Source organism: Chaetodon trifascialis, chromosome 21 (assembly GCF_039877785.1).
Source record: "Chaetodon trifascialis isolate fChaTrf1 chromosome 21, fChaTrf1.hap1, whole genome shotgun sequence".
NCBI lineage: Eukaryota > Metazoa > Chordata > Actinopteri > Chaetodontiformes > Chaetodontidae > Chaetodon > Chaetodon trifascialis.
This window is the reverse complement of record NC_092076.1, coordinates 13686462-13704614: the sequence shown is the minus strand read 5'-3', so window position 1 is coordinate 13704614 and position 18153 is coordinate 13686462. Positions and strand designations below refer to the sequence as shown.

The window sequence follows — 18153 nt, the reverse complement described above, 5'->3', positions numbered from 1 at the left end:
ATGTTAAGATATGTTTAAGAGCGTGACACTAATTTGCCTGATGTGACATGACATTTAGCGTGAGACATTTACATCGCTGTGTAAATATTACGTGAGAAATGAATAACGTGACTGAACGAAACGCAATACAAATAAATTACATTTGCACTTCATATGACAGGCCGTTAGGTGGCATTCAATCTTACAGCTGCTACCACAGAAAAACCACAGAGGAAGAAGAAAAGTGAACCAATCAGCGCAGCTCGTTCCTGTCCATGTTGCAGCCAATCAACGTCCCCTTTGGTAAATTTCAAAAAGTCACCCGCCATGATTGTTGTGTTTTTGCAGGTTGGGCTGAGTTCGTCCGCTGTAGATTTTTTTTAGTTGACGGCCAGAAGAGGAAGTTTGTTTTTTAAGTGCGTCTTTTTAAGGGAAGAAAGAAAGGTAGGCTTGAATTGTAATTCTATATATGTAATAAATAAACACCGTTGGTTGTTAACTGAACCGATGTCTTGGTTCGTAGCTTCCTCTAGCTTCATGAACATTCGGCCAAGCTAACGTAAGCGTAGATACGCTGTGTGTAACGGGCTGTCTAAGAAAAGCTTATCACAAACGCAAGGTTACAACGTGGGCTGGCTCACATTCTGGTCCATTTTCGCCTTTTCATGTTCGTCCTTTTAACGTAGTTTAGCTACTATGTTAATATTTGCTGTAACGATAACTGGCGTTTCGATTTTTAACGTCAACCTTACTTTAGCTAATTCACTACCGTCAATCTAACTGTTGGCTAATTTAGGTTGGAGTCAAATCTCCCATGACACAAAAACAAATTCTGATTTGCAATCAGTCTTATGACGTTTGTTGACCACAAAAACAACGAGAAAGTAACGAAATATATACGATAATAATAGTCTATTAAATCCCTTTGCAAAGAAACCCATAGAAATGCTTGGTCTCACCTTCAACTGGACCATTGCAGTTTAATTTCAAACCCGATGTGCTGCACCAAGGCTAAGAGATGGATAAACCCCAGAGTGTGTATAAGCCTGGTGGAGATCTGCACTCAATTATTTTACACCCTTTCAACTTCAACATTCATTTCTCATTGCTGTGCTAGTTGTATGATGTGCCTCAACACTTCTAATAACACATGCAGTGCAGCTATGATACTCATCTGTTCCTCTTCCTAAACATTGCAGATACCTGAAAATGGAGTCTCGATTTGCTCACCTGCGCCAGCGGGATGCCAGCGTGTCCATGCTGAGGGTCAAAATGTCCCGCAGGAGGTCTCAGTCCCAGAAGGAGAACCGAGAGCGGGCCGTGAACACACGCAGGCAGCTAGACAAGCTTCCGGAGCTGGAAATGTCTTCCCTGGATGCCTCCATGGCAGTGACCAACATGTCAACCATTCAGGAGAAGACGGTGAACAGCAGAAAACTTGCTCAAAGTGAGGCTTCGTTTTTCCATCCCAGCTTCAGCTCAAACGTCATAAGCACACATTTGTTTTAAAAGCACCCTCAGTGATCATCAGGGATTGATTTGTGCTGTATCCCACACCTGTCTCTCCGCAGGCCACGCTCTGGAAGAGAGGATGAAACAGCTGGAGCGTTGGAAAGAGCGTAAGGCTCTTGAGAAAGAGAAAGAAAAGAGAGAAAGGGAGCGTAAAGGAGTTTTCAAGACTGGCTTGTATCACCCAAAAGTCGACCGGGTCGTTGTCTCTCTGCCTGTGCTCCCAGCTGCCTCAACCAGAGATAAGGAGGTGAGGGAGGACTCCTAAATAAACTAGTTTACACAGATTACTGCAACTATCTTCTCCAGATGAATGACTCCAGTGATCAATGAGGAATGTTTGCCTGTTTTTCAGGCAAAAGTGAAGACGGCTCCATCCCAGAGCACCAGAGTCACTCGTTCAATGAAGCAGCAGCAGCCAGTGCAGAGGGTACGACTTCCTCTAAGATCGCTTTATCACATGTTCACTTATTACGCTCCGTAATGCTAAAAGCTAACAAGCACTTTGTTGCACCCCTTTCCTTTTGCCAAACTTTCTACAGCCTCTGAAGATGCAGGAGCCGAATACAGCGGCGAAGAAAGGTAAATTCAGTTTAATGTTCCTTTATTTCAAATGGGGTTTCTGCAGCCTGCTGTATCTTAGATCTGACCTCCTGCTCCTCCTATAGCTCAACCCGCTGTGGAAAGATCAACCCGGACCCGCGCCGCTCCTGTCAAGCCTGCACCTGCACCAGTTAAGGGCAAAGTTTGTACAGGTAATGAATAAGAATACAAATCATTGCACATAAGTGGACCTTGAGTGCCAGCTGTGGTGTTGGTTTCACCCGATTGTGTTTCCTTATTTGCATCTCAATCTGTGTCTCTGTGTCATGCCATCCTGCCGCAGGGGAGCCTGTCGTACGAGCTTTGTCGACCCGATCAGCCAACAGGCCTCCTGTTACAGCAGCTCCTGTGGTGAAAGACAAACCTAAGGACAAGCCTGCAGGTACACACTGAGCCACGGCCATAGTTTCAGCAAGGTTGTTTCATTTTTGTTTTGGGTCTTTTAAGTTTTTTGGCATAAAAGCTGCGAAAGCGCAGGAGATGTAACCATGCAAGCAAACCGAGAGAGATGCTGTAGTTCAATAAAAACCACTCGGCAGTAATTTTTAAAATGCCTTTCCTCATCTTCAGATGTCAGAGTCACAAGGAGCAGAGTGTTTGTCAACACTGTGGCCCCCCCTTCTGATGGAGAAAGGAACTGTTCAGGTATCATTAAAGGCTGACAAGGATCAGTTTTATTTTTCTCACATGATGTAAACACTTGTTTAATTTGTTACGCCATTTTTTTAATATATATCTTCTGTTGATATACAGCAATGGTCACACAGACTGTCCAGCCTGCTGTGCCCGAGGTGAGCATTACTTTATTTAAAGGTATTTAATTATTTAACCAGTAAATTGTTTATCAATTAATTTGCTGTTTCTGTCTTGTGTAGGAGCCTGAGGAAAAGCCTCGTTCCCCCAGCCCTCCACCAAGCTCTGAGGAGGAAGACATGGTGGTGAACCAGGCTCCGGCCAACGCCGCCCCCGCTGTGGGTCCCGCTGAAGCCTCGTCCTCTTCGTCCTCTTTTGCTCCCCAGGGTTTCGTCTTCCAGGCTCCCACTGGCTTGTCGTCCTTCAGGTTCGAGCCTCTCACTCCCCGCTCAGCAGACGCCTTCCTTACACCGAGGTCAGTCTATTCTCTCTCTCGTTTGCTGAAGTAATTTATGGATGTAAATATACAACACCAAAGATTTTTTTTAAGCCTCTCAGAAAATTTGTATGATTGGAAAAATTGATTCCTGTATCAATGCCTTGTTGTCAGTCTCAGCTTCAGTCTTCCACCGGTCCCCGTGTTCAGCGTGGAGCCTCAGGATGAGCCAAGCCAGACATCCCCTCACCGCTCTCCTCCTCGTACACCTCCCACAGTGGCTCCTCCCACACCAGGCAGCCCCCTGGAATCAAAGCACGACGTACCGTACTTCAGGTGACGTACCTGTTATTTCCATCTGTCCAATTAATTTTCATGTGATTCATAGTTTTTTAATTCTTTTTTGGTTTATTATTCAGATCGGAAATTGCCAATGAGACAGACAGACTAACGAATCTGTGTCTCCACTGGGAGCCTAAAGTGCAGGATGAGTCCATCCCAGAAGAGAGTGAGTTGATTTTCTCTTCATATGTGACCATATTTAATTTGCTGCTGTAGAAAATGGTCGTGGTCCCCATTTTTCCCTAACTGAACAATTGCAATCCCGTGTCATTCTCGCTCCTGTCGGTCCAGTGAGGGACCGTATGCGTACAGCAGTCGGCCAGGCGAGGCTGCTGATGAAAGAGCGTTTCAACCAGTTCAGCGGTCTGGTGGACGACTGCGAGCTGGGCCGAGGGGAGAAGATCACCACTTGCACTGACCTGCAGGGATTCTGGGACATGGTTTATTTCCAGGCAGGTGCCTCTTCAGAGAGGGATGGCACATTGTTTCAGACACCAAACACAAAGAGAATCATAGACAGTGTATTTTGTACTTTTTGCCATCTTTCAGGTGGAGGACGTCAACAAGAAGTTTGCCGCTCTGAAAGATGCGGAGAGCCGAGGCTGGGTGGAGGAGCACAAGCCGCCACCGCGACAGAAGAAAGCAGTGAAGGTGAAGCTTCTGTCTGCGTGTGTATTCTTCTTCACTGTTTGGCACAAACAGTCATGATGCTGATGCAGAGACATTACGCCTGTCCTGCCCTTTTCACAGAAACCATCAGCTCCAGCCACCAAGCCGACAGGAACCAAAGCAGCGGCAAAGTCTCGCCTCGCTGCTGTGAAAGCAGCCATGAAAGCCAAACAGCAGGCAGCCGCAGCAGAGACGCAGCCCCAGGCAGAGCCCCTACCGACTGACCCTGTGGTCTTTGATGGAGGCTTCTTCCAGGTGGAGAGTCCTGCCAAACCATCAGGTGAGAGAAAAGTAACTTTTCACCAAAGGTTTTGTGTACGTCTCCCTGCTGCTGGAGCTATAAGATTTGGACCACTAGCTGTCACACATGTCTTCATGTCTGTAGGTTCAGTGAGGAGATCCAGTCGTCTGAGTGCTGCCGTTCTGCCTCAGGCCTCTCCCTGCTCTAACTACCTCTCACCTAGAAGAGTCACTCGCCGATCGCTTGCACTGGCGCAGACCCCAGTTAACATCGCCGGCTCGCCTGCTCAGCCCGTCCACACTCCTGCCCAGCTCCATCTTACCCTGAACCAAACTCCAGCACGAGCACTACAGTCTCAGTGTGGAACTCCTCAGTCATCCCAGAAGAGAAAGGACACTGGAAATGTCTCTCTTTGCTTCTCACCGGTCAAGGAAGTGCTTTCCAACGACACCCAGCCAGAGGGAAGCCCTGCACGGCAGGCAGAAACAGTTCTTGAATTGAGCACACCTGCACCTGTTCCCGTACCATCCATTTCTGTAAACGAGGAGCAAGATGAACCAGCTGAAGCTCTCGACATCCCCCTCTCCCTTTCCCTCTCTCCCTGCAAAACGCCTCTTCCTGTCTCCCAGGCCCCTGAGCCCTCATCATGTCTGAGTTTCACGCTGTCACCCTGTGCAACTTCCAGCAAGCCTCCTGCTGGGCAGGGCCTGGTGGAGGCCCAAGAGTCTGTGTGTCACACACCAGACACCTCCGCTGTTGAGGTAAACACATTTCCAGCCTTCACTAGAGTCCTGTTTCTGTTTTCTCTTGCCATACAATAAACAAGTTATTCTCTTGTACTTTCAGGAAATTCCTGGGCTGGACTTTGAGCGTTACCTCCAGCCTTCACAGAGATGCAGCCTTTCACCACGGGAGACGGTTTCCGTGGAGATGCTCTCACCCATGGCAGTGGATGTAGAAATGGAGAGTCCCAGAAGTCAGTCTGAGGACCTGCCCACTCAGCAGGAAGCAGGTACTGTATGACTGATGCACATAGGTACCGTACATACACTGGAGTTCACACCTTAGCGACACTAATGCGTACTATAGCTGCAGCAGGCAGGATTTCTATGGAGGAATTTGTTTTAATAAAGCATCGGTCTCAAATATCAGATCTGCAGAGAAAATGTTGTGGTTGCATCAGATTGAGGGAGTCACCACACTGCACTAAACTAATGTTGTGAATTGCTGATGTGTCTTCTCTCACTGCTGGGCTCATTTCTCACTGTCACCACAGCAATGCCAGCAGTGTCTTCGGTGTTGACTCTTCACTCACCACAGGTCAAAGTTTCCCCCTTTTTTAAAATCATTTACTCACTTAAATTGCATGATTAAACAGGCTCTATCAATTTAATTTCTTTATTCAGCAATGATAAGGTTGCAATAATCTTTGTGTTGTTTTGTATTTTATTCAGGCCCTGGCAGCTGAGTCCGCCCTGCTTCTCTTCACCCCGGACCTGAAGGACCGGATACGGCAGTCTGTCTGTCCAAGTGACCTAATGGTCTTCACCCCTCCCCTCTAATGTGCAGCAGATTCTCTTTTAAAGTTTTTACTATGGACATGTATTTACTACTTGCGTTACTCCCTTTGGGGGAAAAAAAATATCTGAGTGGTTCTGATATATAGATTTTTTTTTTTTTTTTTTTTTTTTTTTTTCAGATAAAATGGAAAATAGTTTCATCTCACAAGATGGTCTAATTAAAAGTTCTAGTTAGTCAATGATATGGCCAGTCCTCTTCATTTCCATCCAAGTACAAATACTGTAGCAGTTACATGTGCATATAGCTACTCTCCTTCAACTATACTTTTAACCAAAATGTGCCATAAGACCTAGTATTGCTTTTTATTTGTTCAGGTACACTTTTTATGTTGAAATTTTGAAATTTTCTGGAAATGTACAGACCCTTAGCAACCCTTGGTCAAATACAGAAAAGTTGGCTTCATCCTGCGTTCCTCAGGTGTCTCTGCTGGCCTCGTTACTGCATCTTTATCACTGTGTCATTCACCAGCCTCCAAACGCCTCTCCTACCTGTAACATAATACAGTATAACACTGAGCACCACACGTGTCTACAGCACAACAATGGGAGTAAAGGCGCTGGAATGGGAGGGCAGCTACATGCAGGCGCCATCTGGTGGCTGTGTTTATGCTTATTCTGAATACAGATTTTATACTGTAATGTTAAATCTGTAATGTAAATTACAGAAAAAGTTAATAAAGTTAAATCTTATGAGTAGTGATACATTACATATAAACTAACACATTGACCCAACCATTAACTACATAATACTGCTAGTGCGCTACCTGGCACTGTGTTGGGCCTTAGCCAGAGCGATGCGTCTCTGGGCCTGCTGACAGAGCCTCTCTTCTTTCATGTTTATGAACACTAACTGCTTATGCTCAAAAGCCGGGAAGAAATAATGGTTGAAGAATTGATGAATCGCCTGCATCCAAAGCTCCGGTTCACGACCTTTGGCCTCCGCTCCTCTGGTTTGCACACTCTTTCCTTCATCTCTCTGGTCTTCTGTGTGCCCTGGAGGAAATGTGACGTGTTATATTACAATGTGTCTAAAGGAAAGATGTGCATTTGCAACTTTAAACCTAATTGTCAACATCTACTGTATAGAAATACACATGACTACAAACTTTGTTTTTATATGGTCACAACAATTAATATGTGATTTCACTTTCTGAAAATAGCGTATAAAAAACTGCTGTACTTTCCCCTCTATGGTTTATACATACATATAATACATTTGTTGAAAGAACCTGAAAGTAAAGACCAACAAAACTAACCTGCAGGCTGAGGTTCCTCATGGACTTTAATCTTGACATCTTGTTGACTGTCTGTCACCTGAGCAGTGGATGATTCTGCTGTGTCCCTTGTCTACAATAGGATGCGAGTATGATTATAAAGCTCCCAGCACATTTCATTAATATCACAAGAGGAGTGTAACATTACTGATATCAATCCTGGATATCTGTACTTCTTCCACATAAAGATGGGCGTGTGATCTCCAGGACAGATGCTCATAACTCATATTGGCTATGAAATGATTGCATTTGTGGTTCAGCTTTATTTTTTCATCTTATACATCCTAGATTGCCTGTTGAAGCCAACCACCCCAGACTTGGAGCTTGAGATTTTACAGGTGATAGCCTGTGTGGGTAAGGTGTGCAGAGGTCAAGAGAAAGGATCTGACCGACTGGGAAGTGCTGTTTGTAGTCAGCAAAATCTTCTCGCTGGCCTCCGCCACAGGTACATCTCTCCTGGCCTTAGTGTAGGGGCTGGATAGCACCCCACCCTCCTCCAGGCCGTCAGAAACCTGCTGACACTTCACCTCAGCAGAGCCCAGAAGTACCTCAAAAAACTCCAGGAATGTCATCTGCAACAGAAACCAAAACATGGGTAAGCAGATGAATGCTAATTTTTCAATGGCCACTGAGATATAACGAATGAGTCAACTGGTGTAAACACTACAGGCAGACCTCCAGATCCAGACAGGAGGACATATTGCTGGGGTCACGACTCTCTGCAGTGATGATCTCCAGTAATCTCCCTGCCGTCAGGTTATTGTCCAGCAGATGGAGATCCTGGCAGCAGTTGCCAGAGAGAAAGAAACAAAGGTGAAGGTGGGAAAAATGAATACAAAGCAGTTAATATGCATGTTAATGTTCATGCGGCAGTCTGTTGCACCTTGAACATCCACAGCAGGTGTCGGTAAGTCGTGGTCTGGTCATCTCTGGGGGCTGCATTGACTTTGCAGTAAACCTCATAGATTTCCCAGCTCTTCTTTAAGTAGTTCACAGCCACCACAGCACGGTCTGGCTGTCTAAACAGGAAGCCTGGATCAACACAGCCATGAGCACTGTTATTAATGCATCATATAGAACAGAGCATCAGTTTCTGTAGGCGTGTCATCTCTGACAAAACATGAAAAAACAGCAGACAAGCGAGGAACCTGCAAACTGATGATGCCCTGATAAACAGAAACATTGCACTCATCTTTATTTTCTACACTATTTTGCTATATTTGTAGCAACTTTTTTCACTCAATTTTAAAACTGGTTTTATTGTCTCATTTCCCAATTTGAGGCTTCTTTTGCTGTGTTAAATCAGTTTGCACCTTCCTTTGTCACATAATGCGTGTGCACACAAGCCAATAACACTCTATAGTTAGCACCTTTTACATTCTTAGCATTAGGAAGGATGTTGTCTGTCATCAGTTTGGAAAAACAGGCAGCCAGAAGGTTTTTTTGTGACCTGTGAAAAGATGAGAAATTATGTCCCTCCATTCAACATTAGTTACCAAGGATAAAACACTTTATGCTCAATTTCATCTTTATGTTATTTCTTGCTTTGGTAGTTTTTCTGTGTCCCAGTGTTGCTCTGATTAAAAACCTTGCAACTCTTACATCACTGGAGCTCATTTATAGTAAATTTCTAAGAGCTCTTCAACTCTTTCCAAACTGAATAATATTTGAAATTCATTGCCATCAAGTGAAAAGGACTAAGAGTCCACAGCCATGCTAGCTTTTCTGTGAGGCTGTACAATGACAATGCTAACATGCTGATGCTAACCAGGTATACCGTAATGTTTTCCATGTTTACCGTCTTGATGTAGCATTTTAGCTGGCTAACATTTGCGAATTAGCACACAACACAGTGTACAGATCAGGCTACTGGAAATGTGTTTTGATATGATGATGGCACGAAATGGAAAGCTGGGATCATCAGACTTATGTCATTTATCTACTGGTGAAGATCTGTTAGGAGTCATCCCTTACACCATGTCCTTATTGTAAATGTGGTGGGCCACAACCACTAGACAGCTGAGGAGTTTGCGAAGAAGCATAGGGGTGAAAGGAGAGTGGATCTCTGCTGTAGTGGCATCCTCTAAGACACACAGAGAGTAAAAATATGAAGTTCAGTGTCCAAGTTTACACAAATACTGTAATTATGAAGCTATCAATGTCCTGGCCTGTATATGTGAGTTGGATTAAGTATGTAGGAGAGATTGTGAGTGCTTCCTTCCCACCCTTGATTAAATGGTCGATCTGTGTGAGAGTGATGTCATGATGGTGGATGTTACAGTCTTTGAGCAGGCGCCAAAGCTGCAGGCGGGTCAGCAGGAAGAAGTTATTTGAGGAGTGTCCATGGCCAAGCCTGCTGTAGAAACTGTAGACAGACCTTAGCTCTGTGCCCTGCATCAGCACTGCAAACTCCACCTGTTACACATGAGGCACAGCATCAGGGAAGGACCAGGGATGAAAATACGGACAAGGGGGAACATATTTTCCAGCGTGAAGTGAGACCTGACCTGTTTACGCTCAGTATCTCGCTCTCTCTCAGGGATTGCATCCAGCAGATGTTCAATGTTCAGAGCCATGTCTGGTCCTAAGAGAGATGATTCAGTACCTGACAGAGGAAATGCACCTGTAGCAGACACAAAATTATAAGCCATTGTACCTGAGGGCTCTAACGCTGTTAATGATGTGATTGATGGCAGGTCAAGCCTTTTGAAAGCACTGTAGGTGTTTACCACACAGAGGAATGGGAGCTCCGTTTCCATTCAGGTTGTGTGTCATCATCTGATCATCCTTAAGTTCTCCTTCAAAGACACGGCCATCCTTCAAAGTGAATTTGCCCTATGAACCATACAGTACAGCCACTTTTACAATTTCTTTTTACTACATATGTGTGTGTCAGGTGTTGAGTGAGTCAAACAAGTGAAATGGAAACACTTTATCAGCAAGCAATAGGTGCAAATCCTTTCTGTGCAATTCACTGCAGCACTACACCTCAACGCTGCCTGAGGAAGAACACTGAGTTTGAAATGTTTTCCATATGTGGATGGCAGATCATATCTGCTCTAACATTAATCCACTGTTATGTATAGTGCACTTCTGAAGCATTAATAAGAAGCACTTCCAAGTAAGGAGTCTCCAATTGTTTCAACCCTAGATTTTAGGGGACCGATGTGTACTGACCGTATCACTGACTAACCTTTGCATGTCTTTTGTTGTTACTCCATTCTCCTTCATAGACCGCACCACCAGCATAGTAAAAGGTTCCCTGTCCGTGCCTGTGACCCTGAACGAAATCGCCTGTGTACTGATTGCTCTGGGAATACTGGGATCCATTCGCTTGCCTCAGGATCCAGACGTGAGTGCCTTGTCCGTGCTGCCAGAAAAGACAGCTCATGTGATTCACAACAAAAAACAGAAGTCAGGTTTGACTTTTAAGGAGGATTAAAAGATATTGTACTGGAATTAATGCAACATTGATGTTAACAGTCTGAGAGAGGGCTGAGATAATACTACGTATATGTGCACATGGCGTGCTTTCAGACCTGGACTCCATTCTGCCACATGCCATCATACTGCTGTCTTGGTGTCAGCCACCTCATCGTGCCCGCTCCATGTCTTAGGTTGTTCTTCCACTCACCAGAGTAAATATTACCAGAGGGGTAGCTGTTAGAGACACAGATGTCACCTTTGGGCAATTCAAATGCAGCTCAGGCTGATGATTATTAATCATGCTGTCCATACATACCGTCTCACCCCCCATCCCTCTCTGTTGTTCTTTACCCAGTCTCCTTTGTACCAAGAGGTCTTATCGTGGTTATAATACACTGCACCCTAACACAAAGACAATCAATTACAAAAAAGAAAACCTTAAAAAAATAAAAAGACTATACCTAACATAAATTGTAGGATCATACCTTTCCATGCCTCTTGCCCCAATCCCACTGCCCTCTGTATGACACGCCATTTTTTGCACATTTGTAGGTTCCAGTCCCATGTCGCATACCATTATACACCTCCCCCTCATAGGAGCTGCCATCCGGCCAGGTGTAGGTGCCCTGGCCCCTGGGCCTGTTGCACATAAATTCTCCCTGTTGGATTAAAAATTCACCTCAAGATTTTGTCTGCATATATGCATCATAATGGGCGTTTCTTGAGCACTTTGAAAAGTGTCAAGAAACACTCAGTTTCAGTTCATTAGTTATTGTATCGTTATTATACCTCATATTTCAATCCGCCTGACTGTATGAAGACACCACGTCCATTCATAAGTCCCTTGGAAAACATCCCCTTCAGAAAAACAGAGCACTGACTTTATGATATAGTTTTGTTTGGCCTTGTGGAAATTACAGCAAAGGACACTTAAATAGATTTCTATTTATGTAAATGGACTGAAGTAGTCTTTGCATTGCACCTTGTAAATATGGCCTCCTTCAAAACAAGCGACCCCTTCTCCATGAAACTGGCCTTCACACAGCTCCCCTTCATATCTGTCAGCAGGACACCAAAACACACTCGTCAGTTACAGCTAGCCCGGAGTGTGGGTGCTCTAAAAAAAATTCTAATTAATACAAAAAGTGCTAATTTACCTGTGTACAGTTAAGCTAACAAGTGTAGGGAGTTCAGAAGTGTCGTCACTCTCGGGCTGCCTCTGGCTGACATGATGGCCTCGGTGGTCGGTTTGGTCGCGCTCTTCATCCGCCGAGTTCACCTTTAAACCTGCAGGGCAGCTCACAGACTTTCTTTTCTCTTTTTCTTCCGCTGTCTCTGGCAGCCCTGCGTTTCCACACGTTTTGTCGTGTTCCTGTTTATCGTTTTTTGTCGTAGTTTTCTTGTTTTCTTTCCCCTGTGTCATAATGCGCCGTTCATGCGTCTCTCGCGCAAGCTATCTCCATGGTAACGGTAAGGGACGCTTACGACTACGGCAACGTTTGCCAGTCAAAAAGGGTAACACCGTAAACACTTGATGTTGGTGATTTGTTTGTTTGTTTGTTTGGCATTGAACCTTTATTAAACAAAACAGGGAGGAACGGGGGTAAAGAGAAAGGGAACAACATGCACAAAGGGCCACAAGTTGGAATCCAACCATTGTTTGATAGCTCAAGTAAATTTTGCTGCTGAGACTTAGATACTTCAAGGCTGTGAATGCAGGACTTTTACTTGTGGTGGAGTGTTTTCACAGTGTGGTATTAAATACTTCTTCCACCACTGCATTTAAGAGCACAGATGACAGAAAAACAACACATGTTGCAATATACCTTGTTTATTTCCCCTATTAATTAGGTGTTAAAAACTAAAAAATATAAATTTTGATGCAAAATACAAATAAAACCCAACATATCTTACATTCTAAACAGCATAGCATGTGAGCCATACAAATATACAGTATCTCTTACTTGGACTCAATCTACTATGTATCTGTGTGACAGAAATAAACTGGAATGAAAGTACAACTGTTCCTCTTACAACAAGCCAGTGTAAAGTGCAATGCTCCAACAGTTCCTTCCTTGACACGCTCAGTCTTTTGAGATGATGTCTAGGTTTGCGAGGTGTCTCATGGTGGGCCTGCCATGAGGACAGTTCCATGGATGCTCAATCTCCCCCATGTGGACCAGGAGCTTCTTCATCTCACTGACACTCAGAGCAGTGCCAATCATCACCTTTGGATGGACATGAGCAAAACAAGAGATCACATGAGGAAAATAGAAAAGTCACTCAATTAGTCTGTGTCTAGTCTAGCTGATCTTCCATGCAGTCATTTGCTTCCACTAATTTCAGTACTGTATTACAACTTCAAAAACATGTGTGCAGTCCTATAGCCACTGTTGTCACTATGAACTCACAGATTTTCGACAGGCTCGGGATGCAAACATCTGCCTGACGCGGGACGGTCGGCACATGACCCCTGGGCTGTCACTCAGCATGAAGATCAGCTCTTCAATGTCAGCTGGGCCAAATGTCCAGTTTTTACTGGTGGGCAGAGACACCAGCTTAACCCTCTCCATCACCTGAGCTGCAGTCACAGTAAAGAAGGTGTTTCAGTATTTGTAATCATCAAATGGGAAAAAAAAAAAATCACTTTAAACTTTCATACCGTCCTCATCGATAAGGAATTCAAAGCCATTCTTTCTGAAAATCTCAATGTTTTCGATGAGTACGTTTTCACTGACAGCAGTGAGGTGAAGCTTCTGAGGGCTGCAAACATAAAAGGAAAAACAAAAGTAGATCACTGACCAGCAAAAAGGAAAATCTAAACAACAGAGGGAAGGATTTATCAACTGATTTCAAGTCTTACGCGATGAGTTTCTGTCCTTGGAGCACGGTGTGCTGCTGCAGCATCTCAAAGTTGTATTTCTCATCCGTGGCATGCTGGTCAATCATGAAGATGTCGGAGTTAAATTTGGTGATAATGAAGCCCAGGTTAAACTGACCAATGATCTCCATCTGCTTGAACATGTCTTTGCTGTAGGGATGAAACACAGATCATTAACTACAGTGGAAATTACACAACAATACTGGCACATTCGTTCAGTAGTGGTTACAGGAATGAACTACCTTATTTCTCTCTTGAGCTCGTCCTCTGCACTCTGATTTTCTCCGGGGTTGATCTTGGCCCTGAAGCGTCGATAGAGCAGATCCCCCCCGGGCCTCTGTTTCTGCTGATCCTGTAACCGCTTCATCTTCCCCGCCAGCTCCTGGAAAGAGAAGTGGAGAGGCACCGTCCTCCTCTGTCGGCAGACTGGAGCGTCCACTGTCAAGGAGGATTTCTCAAAACGGCTTGAAAGCGTGTTGGACTGGTGTTCTGTGGGGAAATACGGCTTCTCTGTCCTGGCCCTCTTGGCATCTGGGCTAACAGCGTAGTCCTTGCAGGAGCTGCGCGGCTCATCCTCAATCTCTGCTTCTTCAGAAACAACGTGACTGTTGTCAGACGTTTCTTTGAATGGCTCCTCTTTTACACTCAGTCCATCGGCAGATGGCTCAGGAGAACTGGACTCCAGACCAGAACACTGAACATCTGGCATTGCCGTGGTAACGTCACAACTGGACAAAGCACTGTCTCTCTCAGAGTTTGGATCACTGAATGTCGCACCGTACCTGAACGCATCCAGCACTGACTTTCCCATTGGGGAGCACTTTGCTGGATCTCTTGTGGGTTTCACAGGAGATTTGACACTCGGGGTGCAGAAAGGAGGTTTGACGGTGCCCTTAAAAAAGGACTGTAGTGTTTTCTGTGCTGGGCCACAGTTTGCAGCTTTGGACACACTTGACTTGTTCCCAGAATTAGAGCTCTGATGACTTGAAAAGGCAGCTTTAAGGCCAGCCAGGTTTAGGGACGACTTTGGGCTTGGAGTGACTGGTTCCTCTCCAGGTTCTGGCATGGTCTCCGTGGATGGGACAACAGGACAAACTTCAGCTATTGTATCTAGAGACAAGTGACAGGCAAAATAAAAGCACTGGAAAAGCATTCAAAGAGACATTACTCTGATATAATATCAATATATACATCTAATGTGTTGATAAATAGGCTGAATATAATGAGCAGTTCTTACTGATGCTGGGTGTGGGTGTATAGTTTAGGCTGATCTTATTGACTCCAGCCTCATACATGTTGGTAAGAGATGTCTTTAGAACAGCCAGCAAGAGCTTCTCCTCCTGGAGAAAAATCTGCCGTTTGTCTGGGGTGACGTTCACATCCACACACTCTGGAATAACACCACAAACACATCATGTAGTACAGGAAGTCAGTAATGTGTTTCAGATATAACATTCAATTTTCTTACCAGAGGACACAGCTATGTTCAAGGCGACAAATGGATACTGATGTCTGTTGTACATATGATACACTTCGTTCACAAGTTTGGTCACCTGAAAGTTGAAAATTATGAGACTTTAGGCTGAGAGAGAACAGATAATGAATGACACAGTAAATCACTGTTGTAATAATAGAATATGTCTATATAAACACAACTACATTACAGTGTGCTATAAACCATTATTAAACATCTGCATACTGTTTATAAATGCTCAACAAGGGGGACTTAAACCAAACATGTATTACCTTAAGAGGATCACACGGTCGGTTGTTAATGAAAAAGAACTGCCTGTCTGTGGCACTTCTCCCGACACCATGGTCTCCTTGAGACACAAACCCTGTGATGCTGCCAAAACAGAGTTTTTCATAAAAAAAAAAAAAAAAAAAGCTTTGTTTGCAGAGAAGGCATACACAAGAATTCAATACAAGGGTGTCACTCACGAAAACATCTGTTTGGGTAGATCTGCTTCTTTGAGTCCATATTCCTCAATAACATTTTCTGTAGGCGTCAATTGCTGAAAGGGCAGAAGACTCTGTAGCTGAAGAACACATCAGATAATAGTATTTAGCAAACCAAATCAGGAAAATTTTCCAAACCACTGGCACATTTTTCTTCAACAGAGCAATTACACAGCTCCTCTATGGGTAGGAGAAATTGTTCAAGTCTTGGATTTGACTTAAGTACTCAAGGCAGCATCTTGGACAATTGGGACGGTCATCCCACAGCAGTGATGCGAATTGCAAACAAACTCTATAGTCAAGAAAAGCATGAAACCAATGTTCCAACCTGTTTTGGTCCAAATATGGCCCCGATGTTGTCTCTCATACTCTGGCTGCCACTGGTGCTGAGGACTGTGCTGCGCTTTCCCTGCCCATTTTGGTTGGAGCAGGTAATACGCACTCCTGTAGAGACGATGCAGTAGGACTGCAGGACGTGTATCATTTTGGCATACTCCTGGAAATACAGAACAATGACATATTTCATTCATGATGAGATACGGGCAGTTTAATTAGCCACTGACTGGATCTAAACTAATAAGTTCAAAGATACTAAATGAAAAATGAATTTATGTCATGTTCTGATGACTTTTACTTCACATTAAGTTTGCATTATGTGCTCTGGGCCTGTGTTACATATCTGGCAACCATTTTCATTTTTACATTGATTAATCTGTTTTCCCACTAGGTTTCATTCATGGTATAAAAATCAACTTGCAAAGTCTCAAAACTGGTTTGACATATAATGGATAATCCATCCCACTGATATTTATATTGTATTATAATACATCTGAAAGCATGGATCGCCATGAAAAGGTCTTGCAGGTGGTGTGTTTACATGCTGGTAAGAAGTGCAAACATTCACATAGTGTGCAGAAACATGAGAATGACGCTTCAATGGCCGACCTTCTTAATATTGCGTTGGAACTCCTTGTGTCGAACAGGCAGTGTGTAGAAGAGCTGCTGCAGGCTGACCGTGGAGCCCTGCTGCCGGGGATGGGGTGACTGCTGCACAAGGTGGCCTTTATGGTCAAACACCAGCTTTGTGCCCACCTGGCTGGACTCGTGGCATGTCACCACACTAAGGTTACTGGAGCCAGAGGGGTCAGAAGGAATTTTAGCTGACGAGGTGACAGGTAATAAAGGATTATGAATGAATGAGGTGTTGAAGAGTTTTACCTGAGAGCGCATAAAGAGCTGAGGGCTTCACCTCTGAAGCCAAACGTTTCCACATGGATGAGATCAGAGAAGTCCCTCAGCTTTGACGTGTGATGCTTCAACGCTGTGGGACGGACACAAGAAGTTTCATTTCCCCCAAAACATCAGGTAGACTTTGACTGAGTGGTAGAAGATAAACAAAGCTGACACTTACTCAGTCCTTCAAAGTTGGCTTCTTCTACTCCTTTGCCATTGTCTGACACTTCCACTAGTTCAGCTCCACACTCCTTCAGCCTGACATCTGGAAACATGTAACAGTGTGATACTTAACTCAAAGCATGATACTGGAATTTCTGCCCAAAACCTCACCAGCACCAGAAGACCCCAGGATCATTGTGTGTGCATCGATACTTGCCAATGTTGGTGGCCCCCGCATCAATGCTGTTTTCCACCAGCTCTTTGACAGCGGTGGCCAAAGTCAGCACCACCTGTCCTGAGCAGATTTGATGGACTGAGTGCTTGTCAATGGCCTTGATGGCTCCAGCAGGTTCAGAGCTGCTGAGAAGAAAACAAGTGTTCTGTGACAATGATGTTTAACTTTACCTTCTGTTAAATTTATATTATTCATGTACAAGTAGCTAGAAAAAAAAAATCAATGTGTATGAACTTGTAGATTTTTCCATTGAAGTGGGGTCAACGTCCACTTAAATGAAAACGGAGGAGACTGAGGCTGGTTAAATACAGAAATGCTCTGGCGGCTAACTTACCAAGCATCAGACATTTTCAAAGAGTGCAGAGCTTCAGGGTTTAGACATGTGACTCTATATAATGCGGTGAGAGAAGGAGACCCCTGCTAACTAGTCGCCATTGTCAAACGTTGCTATTTTTTTCCACTGTTGATGAGATTTCAGTACAACCGCTTCACGACAACATGCTGTAAACAAAAAAGTGAAGCGGTACCGCGCGAGGACAGAGATTGTTCGCGAGCGCCAATCGTGCGCAAAACTGCGCAGTTCGACTATTAAAATAATGTAAAATGTTAAGTGTGTAAAAAAAGCCACCTCACCAAACCAACATAAACTAAGAAATGTAACAATATCAAACAAGTCATTCGTGTGTATAAACAAACATTATCAAAACCGCTTCCTCAAACATCCTCAAACATTTCGTCACCAAACCCCTTGCAATCTTTGGTCATATCGGGACGTTAGGGCGCGTGTGCAAATACATCATATTATATACAACGAATAAATAGCTTTTTTTGAACAGAATCATTCGCAATAGTTTGGAGCTGTACAATTATAATTGCATTAATATGCAACATGTTGATTTTATGCTGTGATTTTTGGTTAAGCGTTTTTGTCAGTTAATGTTGCTGTACACAAGCTCGGACATTGTCAGACATCCCTTTCCCACTACCCCTT

The 18153-nt window shown here is 44.1% G+C and overlaps 3 protein-coding genes across 4 annotated transcripts; 1 reads left to right on the top strand and 2 right to left on the bottom strand.

Moving 5' to 3' along the window:
• The first annotated feature begins 375 nt into the window (after nucleotides 1-375).
• dlgap5 (discs, large (Drosophila) homolog-associated protein 5) lies at nucleotides 376-6049 on the top strand. Its single transcript, XM_070990450.1, has 19 exons — nucleotides 376-423; nucleotides 1179-1426; nucleotides 1551-1738; nucleotides 1844-1918; nucleotides 2031-2070; nucleotides 2157-2243; nucleotides 2375-2473; nucleotides 2662-2736; nucleotides 2845-2882; nucleotides 2967-3199; nucleotides 3341-3496; nucleotides 3580-3668; nucleotides 3794-3954; nucleotides 4052-4153; nucleotides 4253-4451; nucleotides 4557-5173; nucleotides 5259-5424; nucleotides 5689-5732; nucleotides 5867-6049. Exons 2-19 carry the CDS (start codon nucleotides 1189-1191, stop codon nucleotides 5972-5974), a joined length of 2715 nt encoding a protein of 904 aa, XP_070846551.1. The 5' UTR covers nucleotides 376-423; nucleotides 1179-1188; the 3' UTR covers nucleotides 5975-6049.
• On the bottom strand, nucleotides 5977-12164 carry rsph10b (radial spoke head 10 homolog B). Its single transcript, XM_070990449.1, has 18 exons — nucleotides 11850-12164; nucleotides 11675-11750; nucleotides 11482-11550; nucleotides 11178-11351; nucleotides 11009-11094; nucleotides 10806-10926; nucleotides 10460-10636; nucleotides 9996-10101; nucleotides 9774-9889; nucleotides 9492-9681; nucleotides 9241-9349; nucleotides 8637-8716; nucleotides 8150-8298; nucleotides 7942-8046; nucleotides 7656-7838; nucleotides 7249-7339; nucleotides 6757-6985; nucleotides 5977-6481 (listed from the first exon to the last, which is right to left on the bottom strand). The coding sequence occupies exons 1-18, from the start codon at nucleotides 12113-12115 to the stop codon at nucleotides 6478-6480; spliced, it is 2331 nt and encodes a 776-aa protein (XP_070846550.1). The 5' UTR covers nucleotides 12116-12164; the 3' UTR covers nucleotides 5977-6477.
• Nucleotides 12165-12503: 339 nt separating this feature from the next.
• On the bottom strand, nucleotides 12504-17692 carry pms2 (PMS1 homolog 2, mismatch repair system component). 2 transcript variants are annotated; one of them, XM_070990232.1, is made up of 15 exons: nucleotides 17497-17692; nucleotides 17145-17287; nucleotides 16944-17030; nucleotides 16751-16853; nucleotides 16478-16661; nucleotides 15861-16028; nucleotides 15515-15612; nucleotides 15320-15419; nucleotides 15042-15126; nucleotides 14811-14963; nucleotides 13816-14683; nucleotides 13556-13723; nucleotides 13355-13455; nucleotides 13104-13273; nucleotides 12504-12920 (listed from the first exon to the last, which is right to left on the bottom strand). In XM_070990232.1, exons 1-15 carry the CDS (start codon nucleotides 17508-17510, stop codon nucleotides 12777-12779), a joined length of 2586 nt encoding a protein of 861 aa, XP_070846333.1. In that variant the 5' UTR covers nucleotides 17511-17692; the 3' UTR covers nucleotides 12504-12776. The 2 variants fall into 2 exon arrangements, with proteins under 2 accessions (XP_070846333.1, XP_070846334.1); XM_070990233.1 differs by having other exon boundaries at nucleotides 17145-17284; nucleotides 17497-17687.
• Between the last annotated feature and the right edge of the window lie 461 nt (nucleotides 17693-18153).